This window comes from Micropterus salmoides, unplaced genomic scaffold (assembly GCF_014851395.1).
Source record: "Micropterus salmoides isolate LMB-PRFRI ecotype aquatic unplaced genomic scaffold, ASM1485139v1 Ms_hic_scaffold_12, whole genome shotgun sequence".
Lineage (NCBI taxonomy): Eukaryota > Metazoa > Chordata > Actinopteri > Centrarchiformes > Centrarchidae > Micropterus > Micropterus salmoides.
The window spans coordinates 1,160,983-1,186,131 of record NW_024040263.1 but is presented as its reverse complement, the minus strand read 5'-3'; the positions used below and the strand labels follow the sequence as shown (position 1 = coordinate 1,186,131).

The 25,149-nt window shown below is 41.2% G+C and overlaps 1 protein-coding gene across 1 annotated transcript in view; it reads left to right on the top strand.

The window, feature by feature from the left end:
* LOC119898797 (voltage-dependent T-type calcium channel subunit alpha-1I-like) overlaps positions 1 to 25,149 on the top strand; it is a 112,124-nt gene that overhangs the window by 57,602 nt on the left and 29,373 nt on the right. The window contains exons 18-27 of the mRNA XM_038713032.1: positions 282 to 407; positions 708 to 797; positions 3,121 to 3,313; positions 4,465 to 4,616; positions 6,704 to 6,813; positions 9,390 to 9,523; positions 11,113 to 11,183; positions 15,931 to 16,009; positions 21,053 to 21,174; positions 22,214 to 22,663. Coding sequence (XP_038568960.1) covers positions 282 to 407; positions 708 to 797; positions 3,121 to 3,313; positions 4,465 to 4,616; positions 6,704 to 6,813; positions 9,390 to 9,523; positions 11,113 to 11,183; positions 15,931 to 16,009; positions 21,053 to 21,174; positions 22,214 to 22,663 — 1,527 coding nt within the window. The remainder of the gene's footprint in view (positions 1 to 281; positions 408 to 707; positions 798 to 3,120; positions 3,314 to 4,464; positions 4,617 to 6,703; positions 6,814 to 9,389; positions 9,524 to 11,112; positions 11,184 to 15,930; positions 16,010 to 21,052; positions 21,175 to 22,213; positions 22,664 to 25,149) is intronic.

Sequence of the window (25,149 nt, the reverse complement as noted above, 5' to 3'; positions counted from 1 at the left end):
TCCGCCATTATTTTGAGTATTATTTCACTCACTCCCTCTTTGATGTGTTCAGAATTAAAAACATCTTCTCAGGAGGAAAACCACACTGTAAATATCAAGTGTTTTTGCAGTCCTCAGTTAGGCTTCACCCACACACTAGTTACAGACGCTAATTATGAAATTACTTCAAAAGCTGCATGAAAGATGTGGCTACACAAAAGTGTTGTAATGACTTCATCAAAATGTATCTTTGTGCTCGTCTCTCTCTTATTTCCCTTTCCATGTGTGTGTTTTTTCCCCAGCTCTTCAAAGGAAAGTTCTACTACTGTGTGGGTTTCGATGTGAAGAACATCACTAACAAATCAGACTGTCTGGCTGCCAACTATCGATGGGTTCACCACAAATATAATTTTGACAACCTTGGACAGGTACAAGAGATAAAAAATATTTCCTGTCCAGATTATTTTGAACATACATTCTGGATGTAAACATAATGTTGCACGTATTCATAAAAATATTAATGATTAACACACTCTATAGGACTGAATTTCTCCTGTACTGTGTAGTGCAAGAGGGATAACTAAAAAAAATATGATTGAAAGTAAACCACACATAGGCTATTACACAAGAAATGCTTTGAAATCTAGGAAGATAAAAAAAATTGTTATAAATGAGTTTAAAACTAAATAACAATTTGTGTATGTTTTGTGTGTGTGTGTCTTCTCTAGGCTCTAATGTCCCTGTTTGTACTCGCCTCAAAAGACGGCTGGGTCAACATCATGTACCATGGACTGGATGCAGTGGGAATAGACCAGCAGGTACATATTGCAGGCGTACGGTTAACAAAACGGGTACTATCTTGTGTAAGTACACATATGTATAATACACAGTCACATGCTGACAGTCCTGTATCCATCTAGTTCTCACCACTTATTTGGTTATATTAGTAGAGCAAAGTAAACCACATGCCTAGGTCTCCAGTCACATCCTGCAGCTCTTTCTAGGGAATCCCATGTGTTCAAGACCAGATGGAGTATGAAATCCATCCTTCTGGTCACTCCAGGATCTCCACACAGTTGGATCACCAAACCACTGGAACTAGCTCCAATAGAAGAATATCCACTCTTTGCCTTATTCTTAAAGTTGAGAGAAAACAGAATGGCCTAGTGGTATAAGATTCCAGCTGGGGGGGCCTTTGCTGCATGTCATCCTCTTTAGCTGCCGTATTCTCTTGTCAAAACTGCTTGCCAGCTAGGTTGAGGTGAGAAAGGAGACAGGCGCTGTTAACACAGATTCACGCAAATGCTAAAATAATGTGCTATCGTATCAACGTAAACTGCTTCATTTGGGGGTATCAACTCACTCACAATTTGGAGAGAAGACTGATATTAAAAGGCTAAAATAGGGCAGAGCTACCCTATACAGATTAGGAAAACTGTGGTCACCTCCATGGGCAAGACTTGACAGGAGAACTTGCAAGTTTAGAATTCCGGTAAACTTCCCTTTAACCTCACAGATCATGCATACATTTACACACATGACATCTAAGTCCAAAAACACAAAGAACAGTACTCTTCTAAAGTGGCTAGAAAGTGAACTAATTCCCTATAGAATTTATTTTATTTCAAAATCTATCAGGGAATCTATTAAAAAGAAGGCATCATTGTGGAAGATTCAGTTTCCCCACATCAGGGAGAAACCTCACTGCAGTTCAACATGGCTCTGAATGACTAATCTCATTTGCACTCCACCCTGTGCTTTCAACACTCAACTCTCCTCCAAATTGAAAATCTGACTCTCATCTCCGGTTTTATTGCACCCGAACTTGATTTTTGTTTTGTAATGACTCTCTGCAATAACTACCTTCACACCCAATCATCCAGATATTTTCTTCATATTGTCTCTGTCTTTTCTTCTGTTCCACTGTCATCCTCTCTTACAAGTGGCAGCTCAAGGATTTTTGGACTGTACTGGAGGCTTATATTAATATTTCAAACAACAACAATAGATTAGTTCCCCTCAATCACTACTTATTACATTTATAACAATGATAAACTAATCCAGACATTGCAGAGAATAAACTAATATTCAAACAGCACTTTCCAGATATTATTGCATTTTCTTATCAGCCTAAGTCACAGTAGCTGTCTAGATTTATCTATCTTTATTAATACTATTTACCATTTCTGAACAAGATGTAAGTCTACATATTTAAAGATTGGCCTTAAATGTATATCCTGCGCTTAACCATACCAGTAGCTCCGTCCTTAATTTGTGCAGGGTCGCAGGGGCCGGACAGGTAATTAACCATTACCAGATCATTTAATCTGTATATTTTCCAAAGCAGGAGAACATACAAACTCCTGGAAACTCTGCTTTCACATTTCACAACAGGTGAAATTTTGTTACATCTCTGCGATGTTCATCTCTCTAGGTTCCTCGTTGTTTTCATCCCACGTGAAACCCACTGGTTGTGTTCTTTTTAATATTAACAACCACAACGTCCCCATTTCAAGTTCGGCTGGGAACCTTTGCTGCCTGTCATTCCGCATTGTTATTCCCCTCCTTTCCTGTTATAGTTTTACTACAATCTATCTAATAAACATGGAAATTCAAAAAAGAATTGTATATCAGTGTACACCCATACACATCATGTTCTTTACATTGTCTACTACTATTTTACTTGCTATCCACTGTCCTATTAATAAATGCTAAAAAAAGGCCCAAAAGATATCTTAAAAAATGACTAGCTCAAATAACTGTCAACCTCCACTGAATGCCATCGATTAAGACAAGCATGCTGTTGTTGGCTTGGAGGTTTCAGTTGGTGGTTGCTACCTTGAGCTCCCTCAAGGCTCCTTCAGTGTTTCTTACCCACTCGGCCTTCAGCATCTTGTAAATCCACTCATTACAACACTTAGATTTTTCTCTCTACCTTTGCTTATCTCTTCTCCATTGTCCATTCGTCTCTCACCTGATATCATGTTCTCTTCACATTTCTTGGTGATATTCCCTGCCAGTTCTCACTTTTGGCTTCCTCACTTCCCTTCACCTACACTACACTTCCCTTCACCTACACTACAATTGTCCCAGTAATTGTCTCTTTTTCTCTGTTCACTTTGTTCTCCTTGCCTCCTCCAGCCGGTTACCAACAACAACCCATGGATGCTGCTCTACTTCATCTCCTTCCTCCTGATTGTCAGCTTCTTCGTCCTCAACATGTTCGTGGGTGTAGTGGTGGAAAACTTCCACAAGTGTCGCCAGCACCAGGAGGTGGAGGAGGCCAGGCGACGAGAGGAGAAACGCCAGCGTCGCATGGAGAAGAAGAGGAGAAGTAAGAAGGGTGAAAAGCAGGAAGGAGGGAAGAAGAATCAGCAATTCAAGTGAAAGAAGACAAGGATTAGGAAAGAAAAATTGGAGTGAAACTCAAAAATGAATGCAGAGTTGGGAGAGGAGGAAGGAAAGAGGAGGAGATGGATGGAAAGAGTAAAAAGAAATAAGCATATATTGTAGGGAGAAGGTCAGATGGAGAGATTAACCTCCTGGGAGGGGAAGAGGAGAGCAAAGACTGAGTGGAGGGAGGAAAAGATGATGAAGGGATGGGAGTTCTTTTGGAAAGAGGAATAGAGGGACTTGATTAATCTAGAGAGGAAATGTGGAGAAAATAGATTAAATTAGATTAAATTTATGGTATAGAAATATCCATCCATCCATCCATCCATCGTCAACCGCTTATCCTACGTACAGGGTCGCGGGGGTGCTGGAACCAATCCCAGCTCACATTGGGCGAAAGGCGGGGTACACCCTGGACTGATCGCCAGTCCATCGCAGGGAGTATAGAAATATATCGATACAAATTACTAATTTCTTTTCTAATAAATGTTTGTTTAGCGCTTCAGAATAAAATGTCATCCAGCAAGTTAATTAATATGTAAAATAATAATAAGTAACACTTGACTCGAAGCTTTGGGGAGACTGTAGTCTTTGCTGAGTACAATCCAAATGGCATGTGTCCAAGACTTGATATTTTATATTACAAATCCTCAGTGATATCACTCTGAATCATTATTTCAACTCATTTAAAGCTACTTAACCTCCTTCTCGTGTTTATCAAACTTTTAAATACATATTATATCACAGTTTTATCTCCCTCTCTGCCTTATGTTCATTTACTCTGCCCTCGTGTTTTACTCCTTTTTTAACACCTTGTATTGCATTCTCCACGCTCTTCTCATTTCTTAAACCAAATATCTTTCTCCCTCTTTTTCATATCTCATTTACCTTTGATCTTTTCCCTCTTGTCCTCCTTTTTCCTTGATTATGTGCTTTCATTTCCCCATTCATCTCCACCTACTCCCTTTTTCTCCCATCCTCCTTTTTCCATCTGGCTATTCCTTTACGTCAATGTTTTTCCTGCTTTCTCACAAACCCAAATCCCTCCTTGCCTTGTTTTTCCTCTTCCTTCTTTACCTGTTCTCTCTCCAGAGGCCCAGAAGCTGCCCTACTACGCATCCTATGGTCCGGCCCGGTTGGCTATCCACACTCTTTGTACCAGCCACTACCTGGACCTGGTCATCACCTTTATCATCTGTATCAATGTCATCACCATGTCTCTGGAGCACTACAGCCAGCCACAGGTGACCACACTTCTTGATGAATATGCAGGGATGGTCCTTGTGTGGGTGTTGGAGTGAGACAGACACAGCAGACTTGTTTAAGTGCTTCTGAGTGGGTGGTGATACACCATCTGGGCAGAGTTTTTTAAAAGTGGGCACTCCCAGAGGCAGGCTGCCAACCTATAAGCTCTGAATCAGCTGCAAAAACAGCCAACAACCAAAACATTTACCCATGTGCTGGATTATAAACAATCTGGCAGATTGGGGTATTTTTAGAGACAGAGATGCTCTTGAGGCTGAAAACAAATTCAGTATGAGTTAAACGACCATACTACTATATCCTGATACAAATACTTTATTGTCCTCTTGGGAAAATGTGCCTTAGGCTTTGCGTGAGCCAACGTCCTAACAAAGCTGTGCCACCAGATATGATATTTTGAATCAAAAAGTACGATAAATTGGAAACTGTTATCTTTACATCCCAGATGGATGATATCCAAATCAATGACAGTAAGTTATTAGAGCTATTGAAGGTGAGGAAAATGTTTCATGCTGAATGATGCATCTCCTGCTACCTCCATAATTTTGACATAGATTAATCTATAAGGTATTTCTCTCTTAATTATTATCGTTGCAGGAGGAAATGAGATTTCTTCAATAAGATAGAAAAGAAACATAGTAAATGATACAAAAAAGAGATTGTTTTTTTTTTTTTTTAAGTTAATAATACCTAATAATATCATTATTTTTCCTCATTTTTTCTCCAAGTTATTTGCTCAAAGGAGCTAATTGTGACTTGTTTGGCCTAAAGGCTTCAGGGTCTCAGTGTTGAAATGAGACTTCACTGATCTTAAATAACGTTATGCTTGTGCTGAGTACAGTATATCTTATGTGGCTAGCTGCAGCTTTACTTTCTCAGTCAGTTTATGCCAGCTTACCAATATTGACACTCCTGGTCAACAACTAATGGACCTGACAGTGTCTATTACATAACAATTCAAATATGTATAGCTAACACTAGATAACTAGCTCAAATACTGTTATGGAGGTTAGCACTACTGCAAGTTGACCGGGGCTGTTCAAATGTCTTAGTAAACCTAGGCTCTAAAAAACTATGACATCACACATTAAATTTATCCATCTCGTGATTTACATTTTTACCTACATGAGTATTTCAAATCTAACCACACCATCCTTTACAAATTAAGGACAAATATTTATAAATGCTGAAGTGGCAATCAACCTTGTTTGGCTAACATATCATTATCTAAGTTAAGGGAATAGTTCACAATTGTGGGAATTTATGCTTATTTGCATTCTTGTAAAGAGTTGGAGATGAGAAGATCAATGCCACCCTCACTTCTGTATACTAACTATGCCAGTTACATTAGCCTAGCATAAAGACTGTCCAAAGGTAAAAAAACAAACTGTAGCCCATCAGTCCCTTTAAAGCTCACACACATCTCATTTGTTTAATAAGTACAAAAACTGAATTGTAAAAGGACAAGTTGTGCTTTCTACGAGCCAAGCTAAATTAGGCTAATCAGATGTTCACCGTACAGACATGACTGTGGGATCATTACTCTCACATAACCGCAACAAAAAAACACACAACAATGATTGTGATAATAAGTTTTAATTATATGTATTAAATATTGCAAGCTTTTGATTCATAAAGTAATTGTCTGTTGGATTCATTAATACCAGTGTGTTAGAAAAAATGTTCTCTGTTCCTCCCAAGAGTCTGACATAATTTAGTTGTCTGTCTCAATTAAGCTCCCTTCTATTAAAAGAGATTCATTGGCAAGATACTTTTCTCACATTGAAAGAACAGATTCACTGAATAACTCTTGTCCCTACTTGCTTTATTTTTTCTCTTCTTCTCTCAACACACAAGCCTACAAAGATTGTTTTATTGCCATGACAAAAGCAAAGTGTTTATTATATGAACTGTGGTAGAACAAAGGTTTAAGCATTTGTTTATTATATTTAAGATCAAAGATGGGGACAGAGGAAATTAATTTTCTATTACCCTGGTTTTCTTGGGAGTGGGGGGTGGGAGGGTGTATACTCTGTCCCTGTTCAACCCCGGTTTCTCTCTATCTCAGTCACTGGAGACTACACTCAAGTACTGCAACTACTTCTTCACCTCCACCTTTGTGATCGAGGCCTCTCTAAAGCTGGTGGCCTTTGGCTTTCGACGTTTCTTCAAGGACAGGTACAAAGAAGACACTTCCAGCTCTTTTTAGATTGTATAGATTTGTGTTAATGAGGTGTATGAATGTATGTAATATCTATGTTAGTAGTTGCTGTCTACAAACTCTCAAAAGTGAAACCACATCGGCAGATGCAAGACACAAACCTGCTATAGACTTTGTGGCTGCGAGGGCGGATTCAGATATTCCATTAAAAATAAATAAAACAGATACGCCCGGTCAGGCTTTGTAAACAAGAAGGAAAATTTTATTTAACCACCACATGATTAAACACTGTTTCTGAGAACAAAATGTGCTTAAATTGTAAAAAACAGAAAACATGGAATTTGGGAATAAATTTAACGGGATCTGGCAACAGATTAAAATGGATTTCACAGGGCTCTATTCATGGCCTTGTCGCCCAAGATCTGAATGTAGCATAACTGTAGCAAGCTTAAGCAGGAGGTTAGCGGTAAAAATTCCTAAGAGGAGAGTTTGTGACTGGCCTAAACCGGCAAAAATTAGTGCACCGCGTCTACGACGATTCTATGTATCCGTAACACGCCCACTCCACGCCACTAGTAGTGTCCCTGAAAAAAATTCTAGGGGAAACACTGTATTTGACAGGTATATTCCACATTCTTAAATATCTTATAGTAGGAGTGTATACAGTTCCCTAATAGGGATGTAAGTGCTTGCATTATCAATTGAACTAGGAGGTAGCTATAAACTTAGGCTGAAACACAAAACGATATGAGTAATATTTGGGATAGATTTGGGATTGGTGCTAAAAGATTACTATGAAGACAAAGCCCTTGCTTTTATTATTTATTTATGTTAAAACTTACACCTACTGTATGGTCATAAACTCATAAACAAGATCACAGATTAAAGTGAAAAACCTCGAATAATTCCATGCCCCTAAAGGTGAATAAATAACATCCAGCCACTGCGGCACCTTCAACCCTGCCACCTAGAAATGATGCTGTTGTAATAATCATATAAACGATTACCATCTTTTGAGAAACATAATTGCTGTCTGGATTATGTTCACAGACAAAGGGCCCTATTTTAATGATCTAAGTGCATGTGACATATCCCATTCCCTTTAAAGGAAAATTCGCTTGTACCTTGGTGCATTGCTATTATGACGGATGAATGGCGCATTAGAAAAAACAACATTTGATTGATTGAATTGCAGACTCCCAGCTAAGGGGGGGATATGTGGAAGTGATATACTCTGCAGCTCTGTGGTTCATCAGTGAAGTGTCTGAACTACACTGCAGACGGGAGTCTGTTAAAAGGCATACAGACGCTGTCTCCTCTACGAAACATCTGGATCCTCTCTTAAGAGCATCTTACTATTCACCCCTGAATATTATTTGAGATATTATGTAGATTTTATTATTGCAGCTTCTGCTGCATTTTTGGAATTGTGGGTGTGCTGTTGGTTATTTCTGCCCCACCTTTGCAGAATTTCCTCCAAACTATTTTAATGCTCTTTGCTTGTCGCACCATTTCTTCTTCTCCTCTTGGTCTCCCAACATTTTAGTCATATTATTCAATCTGACGTCGCTGTAATTTCTGTCTTTCACTCAGCTAAATCACTAAAATTAGCAGTAATTAGTAAGTGTCATTTGATGCTTGAAATATATCACATGGTCTCCCTTTTCATTGTTTTTGAATATTTGAAATAGCCAATAAATGTACATGATATATCTAGGAAGCCGAAAGGGAGTATAAACAAAACATGAAAAAAATTTAAAAACTGTACATTGGTGAGATAACAGCAATGAGCTGAAAAATCACATAATATTTTAAAAAGTAGTAACACTTACAAAGTAAATTGACTTGACTATTGGCAAACATTCACAATTATTAATGCTTCTGATTTAAAATTAACCTAACTGCCCACTGACATCTGCTAAACTGAAAATGTTGTAGCCCTGGTGGTATCTCTTGGCATGCCATAAATCAACCTCTTGATCACACACACACACACACACACACACATTCTAGTTAAACTTGAATATCAAGTAGCAACAGCAGAGAAGAGACCATGTTTGACATGGATGGGCTTTGGATCAGGTAACATCATTCATCATGTCATGTACTGTCAGCATTAGTGGCAGCAGCCAAGATCACATTCAAACACTTCAACAAACAGCTTGTTGTTTAGCCTTGAAATGATAAGATACAAGATTACAAACCCAGGAAGTAATGTTTCTGAAGCTGCAAGGTCTGCATAGCATTGAAGTTGTTCTTCTAGTATTAATATAAATATTCATGACAACAGCAGGCCTTCAGGTAATGGTGGGCTTCTACCAAGTCAGTTGTGGGATCATGCAAATGATGCATTAAGTTGATGTGGAACATTGATATTCATAGAAAAATTAACATAACATAGACCCTGATGTATGCAGCCATCAATTTCTGAGCCACATACTGAGCTAAAAATTGAAATCCATGCTTATTCTCCTGATCATGGTTTACTTTCACTTCAATCTGCCAAATTCTACAAATTATGGCAGATTGAAAAATCATCGTGTGTGTGTGTGTGTGTGTGTGTGTGTGTGTGTGTGTGTGTGTGTGTGTGTAGGTGGAACCAGTTGGACCTGGCCATTGTGCTGCTGTCAGTGATGGGCATCACCCTGGAAGAGATTGAGATCAATGCCTCCCTCCCCATCAACCCCACCATCATCAGAATCATGAGGGTACTCAGGATAGCAAGAGGTACACACACACGCACACGCACACACACGCACACACACGCGCACACACACAAAAAAATTTCTACCTCGGTTTCAAAAGCTAACTCGACAAGTGAGCGAGTGTTGAGCATTTATGAGCGCGTAGGAAGGGTCAAGCTCACTCTCGTCACAGCCCTGTGCTTGCGGGATCGCATTTGTGCATGTGGAGCACAAAGGCCCCCTCGCAAGGATTATTTTCCACTTGCGGATACTGTCCTGTGCGCTCGTATCACGTGCACACCCATGGTTTTCATGTGCGTGGCATTTGAGACTAATTACATGCCATACTTGTTTTAAATTTTCAGACTGAGCTCATGTCAATAAATTTTACGGTGGAAACAAGGCTCATTTCTAGTCTTATTGTTGTCTGAATTCTTCCTGAATTAAGGTAAAGCTGATATTCAATTTCAGTCTCTGTTGGCGTCTTCATTTTTAATAACACTCTCATTTGGCACCTCTCTTTTTAATATTCAGACAAAATTAGAGGGCTAGCTCTCTGGGCTGCGCCAATTCCTCTTAACTTTACACTGAGGAGGATAAAGGCTAATTACATCAATCTCACTTAAGTTTCGCCTCTTACCATCACCCTCTGCCCTCCATAATACTGCCCAGGGACGGCTGAGAGGACCCATGGGTAACATGCTAATTAAACAGCAGCTGGTGGTAATTAACAAGCAAGTGGGGTATTTGATGATGAGTGTGAGGGCTACTGGTGACTTATAGTCTTTCCTCTCCTCTCATAACATTCTAACCACTCTGCCTGAATGTTAACTAACTTATAAGGCTGTGGGAAAGAATATTCAAATGTTTCATAATCATCTACTTCTTTCACGTAGCTGAATTGTAAAATTCCACCGAACAAAAGGAGAGATTCAGATGCTCTGGTTAAATATGTTTAATTTATACTCATCTTGCTACTTTTTGTTGTTTTACATAAGCAACACAATACTTATTTCACCTACAGTGTGTTATAATGAATATATTACATTTAATACTTTCATGCTAGTTATTTCCAAAAGCAAGGGCCATGACATTAGCTACTATGATGTGAGTTTACAGGTTAGTGCATAAATGTTTGCATTTCCACTACATCTCAACAACCTTGCAGATTTGTTAAATTAGGCTGTTGTTAGGCATAATGTTTAGGCACAGTAAGAATCATTGCAGAAGTCCATCTCCCAGGAGGCTTTTTTGCCTGAGTGGCTGTTGCCATTCCCCATCAGAACACTGTCTTGTTTTTTTCTCTCTGCTACCAGCTGCATCATCAGCCATGTTCCTCCAGAAATTGGACTGCTGGGAATTCTGTAGGGTCTCTAATGGAGAGCTGGAAACCTATTCCATTGATCGTTTGTTATCTCTCTCATCCTCTTTCTTTGCCCAGCTCTTATCTATCTTGATCATTCCTTCTCTGTGGTGTTTTTTGTCTCCCTGCCCTTTGTTTTACTTTGTCTCACTCTGTAGGTGTCTGTTATTTATCACCCAAACACTTGTGTCCAGAGTAGCACACAGACACGCATACCTACACTGTTTGTGTGGAAGTTATAGTTGTCTCACCCTGTGATCTCTCTCCAGTGTTGAAGTTGTTGAAAATGGCAACCGGGATGAGAGCTCTGCTAGACACAGTGGTCCAGGCTCTGCCTCAGGTATGTGTCATCACACACACCCACTCTGTCTCTCTCTCTCACACACACACACTCACACAGATAGAGAGACATCCTCCCTCAGCTTATCACAAGGACACACAGGAGTTAAATAACATTTGTGGAATGATAAACGATCAGCATTGATAGAAGCTCCCTGAGAATTATGACTTTCAGGAAGTCGGGTTATGACAAAACGTTTGCCCTCAATGTTCTGACACCTTGCTAACTTTCCACTACTGTTCCTCTCATTAATTTAGGGAATAGAAAGACCTCTGTGGCATTAATTTAAAATTTTTCATACACACTGCTATTAATGAGATATGAGCAGCTAAAACGTTGTGCTCCCTTGGTACACAGAAAGACTTTTTGTTCTTTAGCCTTTGCTCAGATTCATATATCAGCGTTTTTGATTGTCCAGGGATTTCTGGAATATTTTTTACTTTTTTACTCTTTTCCTGTTTTTAAGTTTCCTTCTCTGTGTTCTGACTGCCTCTGTTGCTGGTCCTCTTTCCATCACTGTCACTTTGTCTTTGTCTGCCTCCGTCCGTTTGGTTATTAATTAGTTGAGTTTCCTTTGATTGATGTCTATATTTCAGACTGTTTCATTCAATCATTTATGTCAAATCGTTTCTGAATGTTTCTGAAAATGACCAAAAATTTACATTGAAGTGCCATATTTTTGGAAAATTCTTGGGTTTTCTTTTTCATATAATCATACATTGAAAATTTTAACTGTCTTTTGTAGTAGTACCAAATAAACAGAGTGGGGGGGGTTTAAAAATGTTGCTTGCAGAGATAAAATATCTATATATAATATATATATGATAAATAAGATTCCATTGTTAGATGAACAAAATGTGCAAAAAGCTACTTCTTGCCAATTTAAAATAGCATGGCATTCATACTCTGCATCTTCTCTGGAGTGCAATATATCTTTTACTGCATGAAAAAAGGCAAATGAGGTCATGCCTCGGTTTACCTTTTTCTAAAGTTATGAAGCTCTAAATCTGTATATCATTTTTTTAATGTGAGACACCCAGAGAAAAATTTGAAGCAGCTTCTCTCTTTAAAACAGCTTTATTAAAGACATTTGCAAGAGAGTGAGTCAGTGTATAGCCAGATTTTTTTCAGTTCTACTGCCTTATCAATGCTTTGACTGGAGCCCACTGGGATAATTTTTGTCTCCCCGATCTCTGGGTAGAAAAACATGTACACACACGAGACACATACACATTACTGCAGAAAACCACAGGCTTACACGCTGAGGAAAAAAATCACAGAAATCTCCCTCGCTTCAGTTGTGCCTCATATCAATGGTCCCTTTATTCATCCACTGTAATTTGTTTGGACAGATTTCATGGGTTTTGTTGGTGTTTTTGAGGTGGAAGCTTAGACCACAATAAGCTAATAGGGAGTCACTAGGGATGGCATACGCAAACACAAGGCGTCACAGGTCAATAGTAAATAAACATAGTTTTTCTCAATCAAATTAGAAATAAATGTGCACAAGATATAAACACTGTTTGTGAAAAAAATAGAATAAAATTAATGTGATATCAAAGAAGGTCTCCGTGATGCCTTACAGACACCAAAAACCATTTATTTTCATTCATTGTTTTTCGTAGTATTAATTCAAACCAGTTCAACTGTTCTACAGTATCACTGTCCCTTTTTCGCAGAAATGTGCTGAAGTTTTACAAGTTTCTGATGCCATGGTGAGGTCACTAACCTGTTTCTATGTTACAGTAGTTGGTAAAACAATGGTTTTCTGCAAATAAGGTGGGGCAGATTTTAATTTGTGAAATGTATGGATTGCTATTTAACCTGGACATTATACAAATACTGTTTCCCATAATTTAAGGTCATGTAAAACATCACTGATAACTTGAAGACTTCATATTCTGCTGTTTACAGCTTTACCTGCAACTGGATGTGAATAAATAAACAATTTAATTAAAATAATCAGTCAAGGTAATTATTTGCCCTTAATTCTTAAATAATTTAATTTTGCAGTGGTATCTGTCACCATTAAAAATTCATATGCGAAAAAGCCACATGATATCAGAAACAACATATACTGCAGCTTATTGTAACAACTTCAATATCAAGAGATAAACATTTTCACCTGAGATATGAGACAGTATACATACGTCATACATCTTGAGAAATAGATCACGTCTCTTCTGATATAAGCCACAGATAAAACACTTAAAAGTCAAGAAACATTATAATAATCTGTTGAAAACAGTGAAGTTACCCTTGAAAATGTACAATCTTACATTTTGCATTTTGTTATCTAAATTACACATGGTCACCAGATCCTTTGCTATTTATTGTATTTATAATGTATTTGCTAAATTTGATTTTAGTGTTGGTTTCTTGTTTGAGCGGGTACAGTATGAGGATCCTCTTTCTCCACAGGTGAATAAATACACCATGTTGTCTCTGTTCCTATTGTTCTCTTTCTGGAAAAACATCACAAACCCACTTTCCCTGGGAACATTTGAACCCCTCTTTCTAAAGGGTCTGTTCTTTCACAGAGGTTTGAGCTGAGAGTAATGACCTTTTGTATGTCAGCATGACATGTGTGTCACACCATGGTGCGGATGACTGAGTCAAGCTTTCATTAGTCCAAATGCAGAAGAGAACACATTCAGTAAACAGTCTTGAAAGTTTGCAGATCAGTGCAGGTTTGTTCACTATGGAAACCAAAGGTATAAATAAATATCAAAGTCCGCTCTAACTGTGTTTCTCACAAGCTTCTGTTGCCTGGTTGCCAACTCTAATGCATCCGTAACATCCAACAATCTGTTTCTTATACCACATGCATTCTCATCCCCGTGGTGTGCTTTCAATATCTGCTCGAGGGCTTTAAAGACATCAGGTGAGCTTAAGTTACAAGCTGCAAACTGCCTCAGGCCAAGTCGTGGCTTTTAATATCCACCAGGAAACATCAACATGCACAACTGGGGAGAGAAAGAAAGCTATCCTCAGGCTCTGCCTAACTTCTCCAGACCCCCCACCCCCCACCCCCCTCTCCCTCCCTTATTATTATGTCCTCTTTTTTCCTATGCCATTCTCTCCTCCAAAACCATATGTCTTCTTTCCCAATCCACTCACTCAGTTTATTTGCCTATCTAATGGAATTCACATACAAAAGCACCACATTTCCTCCCCTGTGAGGTGACTTAGCTAATGGCATTCTGCTCAGTGCCTGCTATTGTCCCCCATGGGGTCCTTTTGCCCATTTGCATTGCATATCACTATCTGTGAACGCTTTTAGTCTCTACTCGGGTGGATTCATGCCTGTTAGAAGTCAGCAAGTAAAATGTTTCCCAAACCGTGTAATAGAGCGATTATCCCTGATTTGAAGCAGGGAGGGGTTTTTGGCGCGGTTGCATTATTGTGTTAGATTAGATTAGATTAGATTGTTTTATTAGCCACACGTTGGACCTTGTTTTTGGTACAGTATGTTTAAGCTCTATGTCACGTGCATACATTACAAACAACAAATAGACAATACACTTCACAACATGTAACAATACAAAATACAGTGGGTAAATGACCATACGTAGTGTATGAGAAGGCAACTAAACTGAAGGGAGTAGTTCAGAGAGAGTCCTGATGGCTAAGGGAAAAAGCTGTTTGTTTCCCTGAGGGAATGAGCTGGGAAGAGGTGGCGAGCAGGATGTGAGGGGTCGAAGATGATTTCCTTGCTCGTTTTACAGTGTGTGTAGAGGGAATAAACTGAGGGCAGTAGTTTTCCTATGATCTTGGATGCTTTGTGGACAGTCCGCTGTATTTTTTTCTTTGTTTGGCTGTCCATGCTACTGTATTATACTGTGACCGATGATGTAATGATGGACTCGATGATAGTGGAGTAGAACAGAACAAGGACAGATTGATCCTGTATTTTTAAAGCTGCCTGAGGAAGTAAAGTCTTTGCTGACCTCTTGCAATGATTTGTTCAGTGTTAGTTGTCCACTTGAAGTTATTGCTAATGTGTGTTCCTAGGAATTTAAAGCAGTCAGTGATTGTGATTGGGTTGCCGTTTATTTGTATGAGTGTTTTGGGAAATGGCCTAGGTCTAAAGTCAGTAATGAGTTCCTGGGTTTTGGCTGTGTTAACCTCCAGTTTGGCTGTTTGCAACTATTTCTGGTTAGATGAAATGTTTGGAGGATCCTGGATGTGCCTGTTTAATTTCATGACCAACAAAACATTCAAATACTAATACAGCGTTTCAAAAATGAATGAGCATGTGTCGCAAAAATAAGCCTGTTTTCATATTTCATGAGAAGCTAAGACTTTCTGTCCAGAATCTTTTCCAACCCCGCTGGGTGGGTAACACAGTGAGACAGTAAATTCTTTTAACACATAAAAAATAAAAAATAAATAAAATAAACCAATGGGGAAATATCGAAATCTGTTTATTTGGGGTTCAAAGGACAATAACAAATGATGATTCTAGGGACGGTCCGGAAGTAGCTTTTTGTATCAGAATAAAATACCACAAGATGTTGGCAAATATACTGCACAATATCGCACAAACGTTTACTCTGTTCCAGTTAACTGACACTTAAAAGTTACAGTGGGTACAGCTGTAGGAATGGTTTAACCACTAAATCATTATCTACAAAATCTGACCCAATGTACGAACTTTAAAAATAGGCCTTCCTTATTACAGTAAAAGCAACTATATTAGTTACGCTTTTAATATAACGTATGAATCTTCCTTTGTGTGTGACAGGTGGGAAATCTTGGTCTGCTCTTCATGTTACTGTTTTTCATCTACGCAGCTCTGGGAGTGGAGCTGTTTGGAGAGCTGGGTAAGTCTGATCTTCTACCAAATTGTTGCTAATCAAGTGATAAAAACATTTTATTAAAAAGATGTGTCTAAATTGAAAGCCAGCTTCCCAGTTCCGCTTCGAGGGTTCTCGAACTGCGTCGGTGACGACACTATGGGAACGCCTCTGGCCGTGGCAGGGCTGAACTATGAATGATCCTGTCCGATCCGATCCTGGGGATCGCAACGCAAGATCGCCGAGGGTACCAGAACGGCTGAGGCCTTTTTCCGGTCCTCGTCCGTGGAATCCTCCTCCCCTCGTCCCCGATCGGGAGCCCGTTTCTCGGTTTCTCCCACTCGAGGGGTGAGTCCAGAGAAGCTGACATGATCTGGCTCTGAGGAGCTAGATGTGCTTAGCATGGAGAATGACTTCGGAGGAAACAGAACGTCATCAGCCCTCGCCAGGATACGAGGAGTTGTTTGAAGTGGTGATGCGGGCTGTGGCCAAGCTGCACATTGATTGGCCACAGGCGGTGCAGCAGCCATCGGTGGGCAGCAAACTAGACGAGCAGTTTCTGCAACACCCCCGCGTCGGCCCCTACCAGGAACAAACCCTTTTCTGCACGGCTGTCTGCGTCCCCCCAGCTGGACTACGGCAACGTGACGGAGATCAGACAGCACGGCTACGGAGCGATGCCACGAGTGGAGGAGGCACTGGCTAGCTACCTCTCTCCCAACCTCGCCTCATCCCTCCAGATGCCGGCGCTCCCCACCATCCCGTGTCGGATGACATCCGATTTGGTGGGCAAGGCCTACATGGCAGTGGGTCGAGCTTGTGCCAGGCTGTCTTGCAGGCATACTAGGCCAATCTACTTCAGGACTGTGACGTAGGGGGAGGTCCATCTGAGGAGGACCTGACGGAGCTCCGTAGAGTGACGGACTTGGCTCTCCGTGTGACCAAGGAAACGGCCCGTTCCATCGGCTGATCCATGGCGGCTATGGTGGCTACAGAGTGCCATCTGTGGCATCCAGGGGAAGGAAAGAGCTTTTCTCCTGGATGCGCCCCTCTCGCCTTCTGGCCTGTTTGGCAAAGCAGTGGATGCTGTCGTCAACAGGTTACAGCACGCCAAAACTCAGGGAGAGGCGTTTGAGTGATATCTCCCCCGCCGGTCAGACTCCAGGACCGCGACGGCTCAGGAAAGGAGGACGCAGCATGTCGTCCTCGCCCACCTTCAGCGTTTGGGGCTGTGGCTCAACGTGAAGAAGAGCGTGCTGACATCCGCCCAACGGACTACGTTCCTAGGGGTGGTGTGGGACTCAACGACGATGCGGGCCCACCTGTCTCCCGCATGCATCGAGTCCATTTTCTCCACAGTGACCGGAGTGCAGTTAGGCCGCACCATCACTGTAAAACACTTTCAGAGGGTGTTGGGTCTCCTGGCAGCAGCGTCCAGTATAATACCTTCCGGACTACTGCACATGAGAGCCCTGCACGGTGGCTAAAATCCAAGGGATTCTCCCCGTGGGGAAATCCGCTCCGTCTGATAGTGGGTGCCTTTGTTCCTTTCTTCTTGGTTCCTGTCCCAAGGTCCCGTGTTGGAAGCGATCTGTCGCCGAACAATTATTTCAACAGACGCCTTACTCACAGGATGGGGCGCGGTCATGGACGGCCGCTTCGCGAGAGGCTCCTGGGAGTAGCATTATTTCTCTTGGCACATACAGTAAATTGCCTGGAAATGTTGGCGGTTTTCAGAGCTCTGAGGAGTTTTCTGCCTGCCCTCCGCGGTCGCCACATTCTTGTCAGAACCGACAATACGGCAGTGGTGGCCTATTTGAATCACCAAGGGGGTCTGTGCTCGCACCCATTATGCAAACTGGCACATCAGATCCTCCTGTGGTCCCAGCAGAGACTGCTGTCCCTCAGAGCGATGTACATCCCTGGGACCCAGAATCAAGGTACAGACCTGCTGTCGAGACAGGGGCTGAGGCCCGGGGAATGGAGACTCCACCCCGAGGTGGTAGAGTTATTATGCGAAGAGTTCGGCCCCATAGATGTGGATTTGTTTGCGTCCCGAGAGACGTCGCACTGTCCCCTGTGGTTCTCCCTCTCGCCCCCAGCCCCGCTAGGGCTGGATGCCATGGTGCAGACGTTTCACCCGCACCTTGCCCTGTGGCAGCTATGGGTCTGGCCCCGGAGGGGGCGCAGCTCCTAGAGGCGGGCCTGACAACAGGAGCAGTCGAGACGCTGCTCAGCTCCAGAGCCCCATCCACGAGAAGGATGTACGGCCTAAAGTGGAATGTGTTCACCACCTGGTGCAGAGAACGGGCGGTGGACCCAGTTACCTGCTCGGTAATTGTGATACTGGAGTTCCTCCAGCACCGTTTCTCCGCTGGCCTCTCCCCGTCCACGCTCAAAGTGTATGTGGCTGCCATTGCAGCATTCCACGCCCCTCTGAGTGATCCACTGGTCGTGCGCTTCCTCCGTGGAGCCCGGAGGATGACACCCGTGACTCGTTCCAGGGTTCCCACCTGGGACCTGGCAGTGGTTCTCGAAGCGCTGGCTGAGGCCCCCTTCGAAACCCTGGAGTCGGCTGAGGCCAAGCACCTGACCCTTAATATGACCTTTCTCCTCGCTATCACCTCTCTGAGGAGGGTGGGGGATCTCCAGGCACTTTTGGTTTCTCCCCGATGGAGTTTGCCACGGGGAGGGTCAGGGCCATCCTGCACCCTTGTCCAGGTTTTGTCGCTAAGGTTCCGGCCAGACTGGCAGCATCCACGGTGCTGCAGGCATTTCATCCCCCACCTCATGTGACAGTGGAGGACGGGAGACTTCATCTGCTCTTCCCTGTCAGAGCACTGAGTATTTACACTCTAAGGTCTTCCCGGTGGAGGAAAGCAGACCAGTTGCTGGTGTGTTTCGGGTCCCCCAAGGCTGGGCTCCCCGCTTCTAAACACACCATCAGCAACTGGATCGTTCAGACTATTTCCCTGGCCTATCAGGTGCGCGGCTTGCCTTCACCCTTCTAGGGCCCTCCTCGCAGGGGCGTCACTCCAGGATTTGACGCGGCTGGCTGGGCCACCCCCCACACTTTTATCCGGTTTTACAGTCTGGACCTTCATTCTGCGCTCTCCTCCTAGTCGTGCCATCAGTTCTGCACACTGGGGGCAGGCGGGGGCAGGCGGGGTTTCGGCGCGGCCTAAGTGGGTATCTCGTTCCCATAGTGTCGTCACTGACACAGTTTGAGTTCCCTCGAAGGGGAACGTCTCAGGTTACGTATGTAACCCTTGTTCCCTGAGAAGGGGAACGAGACACTGCGTTGGTCCGCCTCCGGTTACGCCGTCACACACTACCGTTCTAGTAACACCAATAGAATTGGAGTAGTTTCATTCATAGTTCAGCCCTGCCCAGAGGCGTTCCCATAGTGTCGTCACCGACGCAGTGTCTCGTTCCCCTTCTCGGGGAACAAGGGTTACATACGTAACCCGAGACGTTTTTTTATGAATTGTCAAATACAGGAAAGCTCTCTACGGTATCATTTTGTAAGAATCTATGTCCACCACCTCAACGTTTCTTTAGCCAATCAGTATTAGATGTGTATCGTTAATCCCTTTCTTCATGAGTAACCTTTTCTCAAGATTTTTTACTTGTTGCACTCTTGTAGTGATACATCCTGGACAAAACCTGCTAAACAAACAGAAGGAATGGAGCTTTAAAATAGTTTTGTGCAACTCTATTCCTGAATGTTAAAATGAAGGAACTGACAAACGTCAAAACAGACAATGTGAAATTACAACCCATCAGCCAAATAGTTAATGGTAATAAACACCAGAATGAAAATGAATGACAAATAATCTTGTAGACAAGTCCTATATGCTTAGTAAAGGTTACAGGGGCTTGATTTCAGTGTTAATTTTGTCAGCCATTTAAAAATTTAGTCTTAGTCTAGTCCTGTGTCAAATGTCCTTTTTAGTTTTTGTCATATTGAGTCCACTGTTTACTATTACTATTACTACTTTTATCAAGAGTTTTAGTCATTAAACCATCATTTTAGTCTTTTCTAACTCATTAGTATAATTTCGATTAGCATTTTGGTCTATCTGCTCTAACCAAAATAGAGATACATATCATTTTAGTCTTTATTTCCCTCATCTCACATATGTTTTGTAAAATTTGAAAGTTAGCTTTGTTCTCATTTTTATTGCAAAGGAGACATTAATTTACCTCAGTTCCGGCGGTTAGCCTTGATATGCCGCTTCAAGTTCATAGTGTTTTTTCCAAAAATCGTATAAACACATTGCCTGCTGTCCAATATAATTAGGCACTCTGTTATTTTGTCCGCCTCACTGGATTTGAAATCCTGTTTGTCTACTCATTATACTGACAAAAAGAAAGAGATATTTTATTAACGTTTTTATTATATGAATTACATTTTAGTATTGTCATTTTTCGTCAACAATATTGCATGTTAATGTAGTCACAGTCAGTGTCTAAGGACATTGTCGCCGTCTAGCCATCATTTCGGTTGTTGACAAATATTTTAGTTTCTTCTGAAAAAAGTCACACTACTTGATTTAGGATCCTTTACATTCCTCTTATACACCAGTATCTTTAAACTGACTGGATGACAGGTTACAAGAACTGTGGTGAGTCTTTTTGACTTTTGTCATATGTGGCACTAGGACACTGGCTGTGGCAACTCTCATTCTTGGATTCATTATCCAATGTTTGAATTCCAGTTCAACCTACCATCCAGTGACAAATACACCTGTCTTGGTTGACTGTATATGTTTTTTGCCATATGTCTTTGTCTAATTTTAACTCAAAATAAGACATAATGGCAAAACAGTCTGCTCCAGTCCTTTTTTCCTTTAAGTGAATTTTGTTTGCGAGATCCAAACTCATTTCTAATTCAGCAGTGAACAGTCACAAGCACAAAGATAAAACAAAGCAAACTTTTTCGCAACAATTCTCACAAAAGAAACCAATTCCAAGTTGTTATCTCTCAGATAAGCTCCATAAAAGTTACCAAGGCTTCACTCTATAAACCCTTTTTTCCCCTTTTTCTGTCATCACATCTTCTCCCAGTGTGTAACGCTGACTACCCTTGTGAAGGAATGAGCCGACACGCCACCTTTGAAAACTTTGGAATGGCCTTCCTCACACTCTTCCAGGTTTCCACTGGTGACAACTGGAATGGCATCATGAAGGTACTTCAGTTTATAGCTGCATTAGAATGATTTCATATCACACTTATCTCTTGACATTTGTCATTATGGACTGGGCTATGTAATCGACTAAGCTGATCGGTTTTCATTTTCCTCAGTGTCACCTTATCTCCTATAGTAGTGACAGTACACATTTTTCTGAGATGAGGGTCAAGCAGAAAGCAGCTCTATATATTTTTCTATTTTTTGAGTTGCCCAAACCTATGTTACTCCAATCTCAGCACAGACTCCGAGCAGCAGAATTATAATTGAGCATCTTCAGTTCAGATTCCAGCATGATATTTAGGTGGGGGAAATGAGTAACGAGCATGTCCTTAAGCAACGATGGTGTTGGAATAGTCAATGTGCACTCAACAAAATCTTCCATGGGTGAATAAGGAGTCAAATTCATAGTACACTCGCAAAATCGGAGTATTTGACTCCCTTCTTCATTGTGTCATATGTCAGTTCAGTCAAGGATCCCTCTCCAATCATACCCAAGTACCTTGAGCTCTTAAAAATTTATCACAGCTCATTTCTGAGAGAAATTTAATCAGTGCCGATTAGGCTCTTAAGTGACGATAGGAAGACAGACAGAAAAATGTATCAGACCTCGAGATTTCAGCAATCCGGCTTGTGAAGTTTTGACTTTGTCACAGACATCACAAATTCTGATGTTCAATAAAATGTCTTTTGGAACATAAAGGCAGTATTGATTAGATTGTTCCCTTAAAATATTATTCTGATTCTTATGAAGAACACACTGAAATCTTTCTCAACTCTGGTACTCTGAATGGACAACATTGTAATCATTGATTTGTTTTACTTTACTACCCCAGGGCCCCTTTAATCTCTGATGAAAATTTGTTTCATCAACAGAGTCTCTTCTCTTACTATAAACTCTTCTTCAACTAACTGATCTTCTCCATGTCCTTCCCTTCACCTTCTCCTGTTTCCACTTTCTGTTTTTCTCTCTAAAATCTTGCTCTTCTCCTATTTTGTCCACCCACCTGTTCTTCTTCTATACCCCACCACCCACCAGGACACACTGAGGGAGTGCCCGCCAGACGGTCCGGGCAGCGACTACGGCTGCCATGCTGGACTACAGGTCATCTCCCCGATGTATTTCGTGTCCTTCGTGCTCACAGCTCAGTTCGTTCTGATAAACGTGGTGGTGGCCGTGCTCATGAAGCATCTGGACGATTCCAACAAGGAGGCGCAGGAGGACGCCGAGATGGACGCCGAGATTGAGCTGGAGCTAGCTCAGGGAGGCCTATGCTGCATGATGGGGGGCATCAGTGCCATCGCTGGTGCCACGGGTGGTGCTGCAACCGGGGCCAGCGTGGGCGGAGGAGTGTCTGGTGCAATTACAGCGGGGACAGTTGGGGGTCCAAGTGGCGTGGTGATGGCGCCGCTACGAGATGGAGGAGGAGGCGGTGCAGCTCATGAGGGACACACACACCATCGATGTCGGCTCTTCTCTCCTACTCAGGTAAGTGGACACAATAATACAGTACAAAGAATAATTACTGTTGATGCAGCCCCACTTCTTCTTTTAGTGCTCTCAGGTTTGTTTCTGCATGTCAGCAACATACAAATTGCAGTAATTACATAGAAAAACTAAACATTTTATTTGAACCCTTTAACCTTCCCTACTCATGCAGATCGTTTTGGGGGAAAAAATAAATAAAATTACTTTTATTGGTATTTGATTGTTACTATACCTTCACCTTATTTTCTTTTTCAGTGGAGCCACATACAAGAGCAGACATTTAACCTCCATACATGCCTATCTAATTTGATGTATTTGTGACATAATTATACTTTTTTTATGTTTTCTTTTTTTATCATGCATTACAGTACGTATCTGTACTTAGCAGAATATGAGTACCAGTATGCTTGTACTGCAAACATTTCACATGTTTAGTTATACATTATCAGTATGATGATCCTCTAAATGGAGATTAAAAAAGATGTTAAACTGGGGAAATTTTGACTGAAAGGTGAAAGTTTATTTAGGTGTCAATGTTATATATATAACCATTAGAATGATTGTTAGGATTTCACATTGAAATAAAAGCTGTTGAAGCAACTGTGACATATAACTTTGATGTCACAGAAAACCTTTTCAACTTAAATTTAGCCTGGCATTAACCAGGATGTTGATTTTTTTTGCCTGCAAATCACCAAATCAGTTCTTACTGGGTCATCAACAGATGCCTGCATTCATTTGAATATAGACATCTGTTAGAAAGCAAAAATATTCAGGCTTTAAAATTATGCACAGCATTGACAAAACAGAACATTTGAATCCAACAGTATATCCCATTTTCGTATACAATACTGAAACATGTGGTTACATCCCACTTCATGGCCAGTTCTCCCCATAAGCTAATCATGTGGGATCATGAGTGAAGAGCTCATAGGCTCTGAGTCTTCTTAACTACATACTCACTGCAGCATTACATTCTTTCTGGATTCAAATGGCAATGCCAGGCAGATGAGTCATCAGTCATTCAGGATCACATTCAACCATATAATCACAAAGGCACTTATCTAATCACTGACTGCACTGATGCATTTCACGAGTTACAGTGCAGTACCACTTCAGTGACAGTCACAGTCTGAGAGGTGTTATTTTTAGGTAACAACAGATAGTGCTGTCTCACGAAGAGTGTGGAACCTTCCAGCCACTGAGTGCTGAAATGATTAATCTAACTACTAAGTCAATCAACTAAAAATTAATCAACAACGAGATTGATTAAATAATGGCAACTATTGAATGGTTTATGCTTCTCAAATGTGTGGATTTGCAGTTTTGCTGTTTGTTTATTTAACTGCTAGTTAGACAAACAAGCAATTTGCAGAGGTCAGTTTGTGTTCCCAGAACTTGTGATTGGTATTTTCTGATATCTTGTAGACCAAACTGTTCACTGATTATTCAAAAAGAAAAAATAATCATTAGTTGCAGACCGGTAACAAAACATTGGGTCTCATGCGAGAACCACCCGGAAAAAAAACAGATTTTTGATCAGTGATTTAAGATAATTCATGCCATTCGCCAATTTTCTTTTGTTCAGAATTCACGAGTGATCCAGACCGGTCGAGTCATAAACAGAATGCCTGTGTAACAGAAATCAGTGGAAAATGCATAACTAAAATTACCAAAAAAATTACAAAAATAATATTTTGGTCATTATTTTGGCTTATTTTTTCTTCTTTTACTACAGGTCAGTAGTTAAAAACAAATCTGCCTCAGTGTCTTTACTGTCAGGCATAGGCGGAAATCGCGAAAAAAACAAACAAACCATTAAATAATATAATGATACATACTTAGAATAATTGTGTAAGTAATAAAACAATACAAATGCAAACAGGGCAATAAAAGTGTTTAGAAACATTTCTTCCTTCCCTCACAGTTGTTTGCTCCACTGCCTTTCCCTCTTTATCTCAGAGGAGTCTGGTGGGAGAAAACAAGTTCGAATCCTTCAGTAGTTGTGGAACTGCAGTAATGTTAAGTAGGCTGGCAGGGCTCTTTTATTCACTTTAAACATCAGATGAACTGATTATTTCGTCTTTAATACAGATGATGCTGAGTCATTAATACATTAATCATGACAAAATATTATGATAACCGATGTTTTTCCTATGAGCCCACTGTGTTATTATAACATTACCTAGCTTGTTTGATAGTAAGTCACCTTCTACAGCTAGAGATGCACTGATTGATTGGCTTGGGACTGAAATAGGCTGGTTTTCAGCTTACTCAGCAATGACCAGTGACCAGGGCCGAGCAGTGTCAAATATGCAATTTTCTGCCGGTCACATTGAACATTACAAACATGCTGCGCCGTGTTTCACATGTGTGCACAGCAGCACAGACAGTAACCTCATGTCACAGCCACACACAAATTTATTCACTAGAGTGAAGAAGACACAACGTTCACTATTTATATCTGCAGAGAAACACACAGAAAG